General features: G+C 55.3%; 1 protein-coding gene across 1 annotated transcript in view; it reads left to right on the top strand.

The window, feature by feature from the left end:
* RIN3 (Ras and Rab interactor 3) overlaps nt 1-11,166 on the top strand; it is a 121,267-nt gene that overhangs the window by 84,760 nt on the left and 25,341 nt on the right. Inside the window, exons 6-7 of the mRNA XM_077780924.1 lie at nt 2,262-2,353; nt 10,868-11,166. The exon at nt 10,868-11,166 is cut by the window's right edge and continues 1,067 nt beyond it. Coding sequence (XP_077637050.1) covers nt 2,262-2,353; nt 10,868-11,166 — 391 coding nt within the window. The remainder of the gene's footprint in view (nt 1-2,261; nt 2,354-10,867) is intronic.

Below are 11,166 nucleotides of genomic sequence, written 5' to 3'. Positions count from 1 at the left end.
AGAACATTCATGCTTATTCCATTGGAACGTTATTCCATTTTTCAAATTTCTATTTTTGTGAATGCTTTTTAAGGGACTTAATAGTCCATCAGATAAGGAATATATATATTCTCATACACATGTACACGTACAGACAACTGGAGAGGTGCTTTATTTTTATTTGTTTTGATAGCTTTTGTTTTGGGGGCTCTGATTCCCATCCCAGGCTGTATCCATCAGGATCCCCTTGAGAACTGGTGAAAAATATGGACATTTGGGACACCTGGGTGGCTCAGTCATTTAAGTGTCTGACTCTTGACTTTGGCTCAGGTCATGATCTCACAGTTAGTGGGATCGAGCCTGCATTGGGATTCTCTCTGTCCCTCTCTCTCTGCCCCTCCCCTGCTCACTCACCTGCGCATACTCTCTCTCTCTCTTATCCATGTATATGTATATGGATTCCAAGCTCACCCCCAGACCTGACCCTGGGAACCCATGCACATAGATCTGGGGATCTGCATTTTTAGCAGCTCTCTCATGGGATTCTGACCCAGAGTTAATACAAAGGTATTAATACCTACCCATATGCTGTGATAGAGTTATCATCATCATCATCATATCATGTAACACAAGGCGTGCAAAACCCAGCTCAGTGCCTGACACATAATAGTCACCCAACAAACACTCTACCTGTGGGTGCTTTGCCTTGGATCAGAAGACACAGCCCCTGGCTGAAGTGTTGAATTGGATGATGTGTCAGGGAGCAGGGACAGATGAAGTCCTGAGCAACAGTGGGTCATGGAGGAGGAGGGGGTCCGTGGTACAGCCTCACAGGATGTATAGAATCTAAGATGACGTAGTCAGGGCAGGAGGGTGCCCTCCCTCTATGCAAAGCTCAGAGGTGCGGAATAGCAAGGCACACTCCCTATGGGAAAATGAGCGTGCCCTTTTGGGAGGCGGCCAGGAGGCCCCTGAGTGCAAGAGAGGGTCTACGGTGCAGAAATGAGGAGCTGGCGGGAGCGGCAGGGGCCAGGGCCGGGCTGGCAAAGACCATGGATGCAGGAGGCCCAGGCTGGCAGTGGTCTGCAGCCGCCACCGCAGCATCTTGAGCAGCACACAGAGAAAGGGGGTGAGGGGTGTAGGAGATTGTCCTGGTGGCCAGGGGTGGGCACCAGATCAGCTGAGTGACTCTGGGGGCCATTATGACATACATAGTGACCGAGGAGCCCCTGGAAACCCTGCTGGCAGGCCAGATGGCCAACCAGGTAAACTGAGGCAACACAGAGATGAAGTGTGCTATCCTTCAAAGTTAGAGATTGGGGTAGTGGTGGCCTGAGGTGGGAATGAGTGCTGAGGGTGCAGTCTGGGTCTGGGTCTGGGCCTGGCCTTCCTGGAGGGACCGACTGGTAGCCTTCATGGGGGAAGTCTGACTGTGTGCTCACTGGGGGAGTCTGACTGTGTGCTCATGGGGGAAGCCTGACTGTATGCTCACTTGGGGAGCCTGACTGTGTGCTCACTGGGGGAGCCTGACTGTGTGCTCACCGGGGGAGTCTGACTGTGTGCTCACCAGGGAAGTCTGACTGTGTGCTCACCAGGGGAACCTGACTATGTGCTCACCAGGGGAAGCCTGACTGTATGCTCACCGGGGGAGCCTGACTGTGTGCTCACTGGGCGAGCCTGACTGTGTGCTCACCAGGGAAGTCTGACTGTGTGCTCACCAGGGGAAGCCTGACTGTGTGCTCCCCAGGGAAGCCTGACTGTGTGCTCATCTGGGGAGCCTGACTGTGTGCTCACTGAGGATGTCTGACTATGTGCTCACTGGGGGAGCCTGGCTGTGTGCTCACCAGGGGAAGCCTGACTGTGTGCTCACTGGGGATGTCTGACTGTGTGCTCACTGGGGGAGCCTGTGTTCTCACTGCCCATCTCAGTGTGGACCCACACTGGTTAGCAGGCAGGAAGGGGCGGGTCAGTACCCAGAATAGCACCAAAGCTTCCTGGGCTTCCCACAGGCCAGGAAATCCAGGGAGAAGCCATGACACCACTCCCTCCCCGCCGAGCACAATCTCCCATCCCTCCGGGTCCCTGGGTGCTGGCATGGGACTAGAGCTGACCGGCTGTTCCCTTGGCCACAAAGCTCAGCTCCTCGGCCCCCAGGGAAGTTTCCAGACTGCATGGAGAACCAGCAGCCATCAGGGTTGCTTCTTTTATGGGCTGTGGGGCCAGGGAATGGACACATGGGTCCCTCTCCCCGACGTGACCTCCGACCTTTCCTGTCTCCGCAGAGACTTACTGCCCTCCACGCTGAGGCTGCCCCAAGCCATCCTTGAGGCCCACAGCTTCACAGACCTGGAGATCATCTCCAACCTGGGCCTGGGTAAGTCCTCTCTGTGCCTCAGGGCAGGTGTCAGGGCTTCGGAAATGGGGCCTCAGGACTGCGGCCCACCTGTGCACAGGGGCGCCCTCACGCTGCAACCAAGCCGAGTGCTGACTCCCACCCCTCCCCCTGCCCGGGCTGCTGAACCCCCGGAGCCTGGCGATGCCCCCGGTTCCCAAAGTTTTACAGCTACCCAGAAGGTCTGACGCACAGCCTTGCTGGGTCTGGGGAAGCCGGGGCCAGTCAGGGCCAGCACAGGCTGACCCAGGGTCAGGGCGTGGCCCTGGGAAAGGCCGAGCCAAACTCCCAGGCCCATGTCAGCTGACCAGAACCGGGCACCAGCACGGCTGCACCCCTGGTGCCCTGTCCTTCCCCTTCGCCAGAAGGAAGGGCAGCATGAACATGACTGTGAACTGAATGCGGAATGGGTAACGGGCTGGCAACTCACACAGACCCAGAGACCTCTCCTCTGAGGTCTAAAGCAGCATGATGACACATTTCAGTGCTCCGTACTCGCCTGATACTGTCCTGTGTAATCCTTGTGTCCCCATTTCAAAGATACAACATCAGGGCGCCTGGGTGGCTCAGTCATTTAAGGATCTGACTCTTGATCTCGGCTCAGGTCACGACTTCACGGTTGAGTCCAAGCCCCACGTCTGGGCGTGGGGCCTGTTGGGATTCTCTCTCCATCTGCCCTTCGCCCACTCATACGTGCGTGCATGCTCTCTCCTGGTTTCTCTCTCAAAATAAGCAAATAAACTTTAAAAAAAAAAAAAAGATACAGAGGCGCCTGGGTGGCTCAGTCGGTTAAGCGTCTGACTTTTACTCAGGTCATGGTCTCGCAGTTCACGAGTTTGAGCCCCACATCAGGCTCTGTGCTGACAGCTCAGAGCCTGGAGCCTGCTTCAGATTTTGTCTCCATCTCTCTGCCCCTCTCCTGCTCATGGGCGCGCTTTCTCTCTCTCTCTCTCTCTCTCTCTCAAATATAAAGAAAAAATACAAAATCAAGTCTGACTGAGCACAGCTGAGAAACTTGTCCAGGGTGGCCCGGCAGGAAGAAGGAAGCTGGGCTTTCTGACTCCAAGCACGACCTCTGCACTGCCTCTCACCTGCCCCTCATGACCTTCACAGTTGCTTTGCAGCAGTCAGGGGCAGGTTCAAGGCCAAGTCAGTAGGGATGGAGCGCGGGCTCCATCTGGAGAGGTCTTCTTCTGACAGGAAGGGTCTGCCTACCCCAGCCATCCACCCCCCTGTGGGGTCCAGACAGTGCTGTTGTGCTGCTCTCAGCCTATGAATGACCAGTGTTGTGGCTGGACCAGCCCTTGTGGTTCTTACTACATTTGCAAGACACCCTTCAGCAACAACCAGCAGGAGACTGAAAAAATAAAGGTTTATTAAGGGACTCTCTTAACGATAGAGAACAAACTGAGGGTTGATGGAGGGAGGTGGGTGGGGGATGGGCTGAGGAGGGCACTTGCTGGGAGTAGCACTGGGGTTGTATGGAAGTGATGAATCACAGAATTCTACTCCTGAAACCAATATCGTGCTGTAGGTTGACTAACTAGAATTTAAATAAAAATCCAAAAAGAAGAAATAGAAAGGTTTATTGGTTACAAAACCTAGAAACTACGTAGCACCCCTGGGGCCCCACAGTGAGGTCATGGGGAGAAAGCACATGTGGGCTGGGCGTTCTGCTTTTTTGGAGGTTCACAGTGGAAACCTAGGTTTCACAGGCTCACTCTTAATTGGTGAATTTAAAGCATGAAGGGGAAGGGGCGCCTGGGTGACTCAGTCCGTTAAGCATCCGACTCGATTTCAGCTCAGGTCGTGATCCCAGAGTCATGGGGTGGAAAGATTCTCTCTCTCTCTCCCTCTGCCCCTCACCTGCTTGTGCATGCCTAGGTGTGTGAGCTCTCTCTCTCTCTCTCTCTCTCTCTCTTTCTCTGTCTCTCAAACAAACAATGAGAGGGGAATTTAATGTACAGGAAGAGAGAGAAAACAAGTGGCCCAAATGGTCAGCTGTCTAAATCAACCAAGATCTCCAGAACAAAGGAGCCTCAGTGGAGGAAGGCAGCCCGGCTGTCATCTAGTCTTGTGACTGGCAGCCTGTTCAAGATCTGTTCAAGATCTTGCTGAAGGACGCCTCTTTGTGACAGCTACATCGGCAATCACAGCTTAAGTCAGGCACTTGCATTACGAAAAGTAAAAAAAAAACCAAAAACAAACAGTAGGGATTGAACAACAGGCAGGTGGCCCTGGACTGGCTGCCCAGGGACTCCCCGAAGGTTTTGCTCACCTGGAGGAACATGGCTGCTCCCCCCCTCCCCCCCAAACCCTAGGCACACACTGTGTTTAAGAGAATCTGCTTCTCTTGAGGCATATACCTTTCTGGAAGAGACAAGCCCTTCTGTCCTGGGAGTGTCTGACCTCAGGCACCTTAAGGAAGCTGAGAAGAGAGGTTGCCGTCTAGGAAGATGGTAGCATTTCAGATTCGTCTGTCAGCACTTGCTTCCCTGCGAAGGGGATTGAAATGAAACCCGGGTACCCTGCAGCCCAGGAACCAGAGGGTTCCCATCAGACCCGGCAGCCCCCAGAGGCTGGAGGATGTAAAGCAAGGCCCTCCAGAATCACTTTTCCCTGTGGCCAAGGAAGGGCTAACTTCAGCCCGTGGGCAGAATGGATGGAGACCCCGAGCCAAGAGGGCACAGCCCATCATAGTCCAGAGGTGCGTCTGAGACGGGCAGGCGTGGGCCTCCCGACCCTCACCCATAACGATGATACCAAGTATGCAGGCAGCGGCTTTGCCAAGAGCCCGGGTGGGTGCGCCGGGCACTGTGGCATTCCCGTGACAAAGAACGGAAACCCACTCAGAGCTGCAGAGATAGAAGGGGACTCCGTGAAGGGACACTAGGGAAGAAATACAGCAAAGGGCCGGCCAGGCTTTGCGTGCAGCAGCGGCTGCCTCGCGGCTTCCTCCTTCCCCGCGGTCCCTGCTTCCCGAGGACTCCACAGGCCTCCCCCTGCCCGGCTCCAGCCTCACGCCCCCTGCTGACCTTGCGGTTGCCGAGCGTTTCCTCCTCTCACCAAGTGTCTGCAATGTCACTTTTTTTGGCATTCCACTCACTTTTTACGCCATGAGTAGAATGTAATAAAAATCCAAATCACAGCCAAGCCCTGGTGCTCAGGCAGCAGTGATGTGGCTGAGATGGAGATACTTAATGGCAGGGTCAGCCGCACATGGTGGCCCAGAGCGGGTGCTATTGCTCATGAGCCGATGTAAGAAAGTCCGGGTTTGGCCTCGGAAAGGCTGGCGTTGTGGGGCCACAAGGCTAACTGGGAGCGGTCCGGCATTAAACTGCATGCAAGTGATTCTTAGCGCAACAGGAACCTAGAGAAAGTAATGGCAACCAGGGGTCAGATGTGTCGTGGTTCTTAGGCACGCTTGCAGTCTATGTATGCTTATATTTTTTAAGTATATTTATTTATTTTGAGAGCTAGAGAGAGAGAGAGAGAGCACAAGTTGGGGAGGAGCAGAGAGAGAGTAGGGGAGAGAGAGAATTCCAAGCAGGCTCTGCTCTGCCAACGCAGAGCCCCATGCAGGACTCGAACTCACGAACCACAAGATAGTGACCTGAGCTGAAATCCGATGCTTAGCCGACTGAGCCCCCACCAGGAACCCCCATGCTTCATATTGTCTAAATATATTTAGAGAATGTGCATGTTCTATACCTTTCCCAAGTTTGCATGTGATTCTCTTTTTCCTTCACATTATACAATGAGAAAGTTCCTAGGTATTAAAAATTCATCGAAAAGTCACATGTGGATGACCACCCAACAGCCTGTCTTGGGGATGCCACAAAAATAGTTATTTGCTAAACTCGGAGGACTTTCGGGCTGTTTCCATGACATCTGGGCTGCTTTGCTGCGTTGACTCTTCCCCTCTGCCCACCACAAGCCGGGGGCTCCCCAAGTGTGGAACCTTCATCATCAAAGCCCAGAGCCCAGGAGCCGGGCTGGCCCAGCCCCTCTGACGATCGTAGGAGGGGGCAGCTGGTAAGTCGCTAAGATGCTGCAGGGCTGGCAAAACACCTGCCTCGGTCCAGGGCAGCGCAGAGCCCACAAAGATGTGCGTGCTCAGGGGACCTCCGGCGGCCGAGCCAAGGCTTGGCAGGGTGCCAGTGGGCACGGGCACCCCCGGCTTTGCCAACCACTAGCCTTGCATGACAGTGTTCCGGTTCTCCTCTGGCCTTGGCATTCTGCAGGCTACAGAGAAGGTTACCTACTTCCCTTTTTTAAAAAAAATTTTTCAGCATAAAGACCTGCACTGCCGCTATAGTCGCCTAACAGGCCTCAGACCCTAGGACGCAGCTCCTCGGGTCCCAGCGCCCCCCACCCCTCACAGTGGCCTTGGCTTTGAGGCCTCTGCCCTGCCAGCGTGGAACCACGAGGCCTAAATTAGGGGCAGGGGAGCGGTCCTTCGTCACCCAGGCCCCGGGCCCATCGTTCTAAACCCCAGCATCTCTTCCTGCCTGCATGGTGGAAAATGTGTCCTTTTTTTTTTTTTTCCTCCTGTGCACGATGGACCCACCTTGCTACGCTGAGGCAGGCGGTCCAGCTGGTGGGCCCTCTGCTTCTGGAGCTCCTTGGCCCTCTGTTTGCTTCTTTCCTCCCATTCTCTGTCTCTTCCTTTCTTTTTTTTTTTTTTTTTTTTTTTTTATTTTTTAAGGTTTATTTATTTTTGTGAGAGAGAGAGACAGAGCATGAGCGGGGGATGGGGAGAGAGGGAGGGAGACACAGAATCCGAAACAGGCTCCAGGCTCTGAGCTGTCAGCACAGAGCCCAACGCGGGGCTCGAACTCACAAACCATGAGATCATGACCTGAGCCAAAGTCGGACGCTTTACCGACTGAGCCACCCAGACGTCCCTCGTCTCTTCCTTTCTTGCCTATAGCCGCGCTGCCATGGTTCGGGCCATCCCCACGTCGCCATCCAAATGAACCTTGTCCGTGCCCCACTCCTCAGAACCCCCTGCCTGTCCACTCTGGCGAAGCTAACGCACTCACGTGAGCCAGGGGCTGAGCTCCTGCTCTGTGCCCAGAAAGCCTTCGCTTCTGGAAATACTTGAAAGAAGCGCTGTTGCTGCCTTGTGGAAGTTCACAGTCTGGAGGGGGGTGGGCAGGAGCCAGACAAAACCTCAGAATTCCAGTCCCAATGGTGGTCATTTGGGTCAGGGTGGCTACCGGAGCTGGGGGAGCACAGAGGAGTATGTGTGAGGTCTGAACGCGTCAGGAAGGCTCCGCCAGACAGGTAACATCCGACCTGAGTCGTGACAGATAGTAAGAGTTTGCCAGGGAGAGAGAGTAGGAAAAGAATTCCAAGCAGAGGGAACAGCATCAGCCAAGACCTTAAGGTGGGGCAGCCCATGACGCATTCGGGAAGCATCGAGTGGGCTAAATCCTCAGTAGGTGAAGCTGGAAAAGATGTACAGTGCCAGATGCCACAGGCCTCAATTGAATGCCAGGACAAAGGGTTGGCAGTGAAGGGCACCTGGGTGGCTCCATCCCTCAATGTCTGACTCTTGATTTCTGCTCAGGTCATGATCTCACAGTTAGTGGGATGGAGCCCCACATTGGGCTCTGCACTGACAGCATGGAGCCTGCTTGGGATTCTCTCTCTCTCTCTCTCTCTCTCTCTCAAAATAAACAGTAAAGGGTCGGCAGTGATTCTGAACAAAGGGCCACCAAGCCCAGCACGGCGTCCCAAGGAGGAAAATGGATGGGGCTGTGGGCAGGCTATGGCCATGATCTAAGTGAGCAATGATGAGAACGTCCAGATGTAGGTGGCAGTCTGTTCACCATCTACCCTACAACCTCCATCTTCACCCAAAGGAAGGTCTTCAGAGAACTCAGTGGTGAGCACCAGGGACCTCAGCTCACATGTGGGGCGGCTGCCCATTCACCCTCGGGTCAGACTGGCTTCTCTTTGCTGGGAATACTTCCAAAGGAGACAATTTTGCACTGGTCCTGTGTAGTCAGGGCTCGGTGCTTCTGATACTCACCTCTCGGGGCCAGAACACCTGTGCTTGGTGTGAAGCCGCCCGGGGGACTGGATCCGTCACGGCGAGGTCAGTAGCTGCCCAAGAGGGCAAAGTTCAGGGCCCAGACGATCGTGAAGAACAGCCCGCCCTGGATGTGAGAGAGCCCAGAGCCTCCCTCCAGCCCGGGCACCCCGTGTCCTCAGGTGGTGGCTGTGATGGACCCAGAGCTTTGCAAGTTAGGAATGGTCACATGAAAGTTTGTCACCCTTGTTGCTATGGAGATAGCTGGCCGCAACACTTAGGGTGCCCGACACAGGATCAATGCCCAGATGGGGCTGAACCGGGAGCCCCGCTCTCCTTCCCAACACACACGCTCACTTTCAGTCAGTGTCCCAGCAGCGCCATTGTCCTGGATGACACCCTGCTCACCTTGATTGGGCCAGCAAGGTGGCCAGGTCTCAGGGCAGGCACACAAATGGCTGCTGTCAGCCACTGTCTGTGACAGCCTCTCTTTCTCCCTCAAGAGCCTATTGTGTTCTTACCACATTGCCAGTTCTGGGGCGCACACCACCCTCTCACTCTGGCCCGGGGACAGCAACTCAGATGGGAAGTGTTGCAAGTTCCTATGAAGGAAGGCACGCAACACGGGGGCTGCGCACACAGGCGTTAAAACTAGCCCGACGTGGTTCAAATCCCAGTTCCTCTGCTCACCAACCTGGGACCCTGGGCAGTTGTTGAATCTCTCTGGGTCCCTCATCTTCGTGCAATATGGGGACAGTATTCGGACGTGCACCGGAGGCCTGTGGTCAGGCGTCCGTACGATGATCCATGTAAAGTACGTGGCCCACACAGCCAGGACCCAAGATCTGTTGGTCCCTCTTACTGTTCCTGATGTTAGTTTTAGTACGTTTCTCGCTGAGGAATCCATCCCGGAAGTAAGGAGCTCTGGATGGGAGGCTGGAGGCCTGGCCCCATCGTACACAAGGGACTGTGCACTATCAGTCTCTCAAATTAACAAGCTGAAAAAAAAAAATTTTTTTTAACCAGGGGGCTGGGTGGCTCAGTCGGTTGAGCGTCCAACTTTGGTTCAGGTCATGATCGCACAGTGCGTGAGTTCGAGCCCCGCATCGGGCCCTGTGCTGATGGCTCAAATTCTGTGTCTCCCTCTCTCTCTGCTCCTCCCCTGCTCATGCTCTGTCTCTCTCCCTCTCAAAAATAAGTAAACATTTAAACAATGTTTTTAAAACTAAAGTGAATTTAGCAGCCCTGCTGCTCTCCGGGAGGAGCCGCCTGAGTGAGTCTAGCGTGGCCTGTAGACCATCTGGAATTGCTCTCAGAACATTGTGCCCCTGTGCCCTTTCTTGGAGCATCCCGAGCTTCTCTCAGACTCTGCACTGGGCTTGGTACCCAGAGGTCAAGAACACCTGGGCTAGCCAACCCCCTGTGCCCTTTCAGCTGCCATGTCCCATGCCCGTTACCCAGAACAAGCCTGGCATGGACCGTCCGCGTCTGGATAGGGATGGGCCTGTGTGCGTGGTCACGGCCGTGCGCTGGCCGTGAGGAGTGGGTCCGCAGAGGGGCCTGTGCTGGAAGCCAGCCAACAGGGGAGGACCCCCTGCTTTCTGACCTCCACTTCACGACACACACACACACACACACACACACGGACACGCAGGGCATGAGCCGTTTTCTTATTTTAGCACGGAGATCGACAGAAGCATTCTGCAGGGCTGGTACCCCATTTGGACCGTCAGGTCTGAGCTCACGGCCACAGTGCATAGTTCTTCCTGCACATCACAAACAACCACAGTGACTGGGATAGGCCCAGAGCACCTTCCCTGTGGGGGCCTCCCTTCTAACCATGAGCAGACAGGGGGCGCCTGGGGGGCTCAGTCGGTAAAGCATCTGACTTCAGCTCAGGTCGTGGTCTCACGGTTCATGGGTTCCAGGCCCGCATCGGGCTCTGTGCTGACAGCTCGAATTCTGTGTCTCCTCTCTCTCTGCCCCTCCCCCACTCATGCTCTGTCTCTCTCTCTCTCTTGAAAATAAATAAACATTAAAAAAAAATTTAAGATGACCGGACAGAGGCCTGGAAAGGTCAAGTCACCTGCCCCAGGGCACCCAGCTGTTCAGCTCCAGACTCCTTGCCTCCTGTCCCCCGACAGATGCCTGTGCCCCAAGCCATTGGTGACCTCCATTGGGGGAAATGGGGGGGGGTCTCTCTCACTCCAAGGGGCAGAACTGGGACCTGTCACCACTGTGTCCCAGCCCCACCCCAGCAGTGCCTGGGAGGATCAAGCCGGGCTTCCCCTCTCGAGGCAGGAAGTGGTGGGAGAGGTTTAAAGCAGCCCAGGAGGGGAAACAGCTCTTAGGGCAGTGAAGCAAACACTGTGACCGGCCCTGCCCCCACCCCGCCCACGGACGCCACCCGGTAGGTAGGGGGGACTGACTGTCCTCTCCCTCTCTTGTTTCCACAGGCTTCTGGGACTCCTCACTGAACCCCCGGCGAGGAGGTGGGAGCCCAGCGGAGCCCCCAAGAGACCCAGCCCCCGGAGCACCGCCAGCCTCCAGCCTCAAGTCCAGCACCCATTACCAAAACTGCTCCTGTGAAATCGAGCTGTCCGTAGGAAATGACCGCCTGTGGTTCGTGAATCCCATTTTCATCGAGGACTGCGGTGGCGGTGCCCTGCCTGCCGACCAGCCACCCCCTGAAAGCTGCCCCTCACGTCCCCTGTCTCCCCCTTCCAAGTGGGCCCCTCGCCGCCCAGCACCCCCT

Source organism: Crocuta crocuta, unplaced genomic scaffold (assembly GCF_008692635.1).
Source record: "Crocuta crocuta isolate KB4526 unplaced genomic scaffold, BGI_CrCroc_1.0 scaffold299, whole genome shotgun sequence".
Lineage (NCBI taxonomy): Eukaryota > Metazoa > Chordata > Mammalia > Carnivora > Hyaenidae > Crocuta > Crocuta crocuta.
The sequence above is the reverse complement of the archived record's forward strand: the minus strand, read 5'-3'. Positions and strand labels throughout refer to the sequence as shown.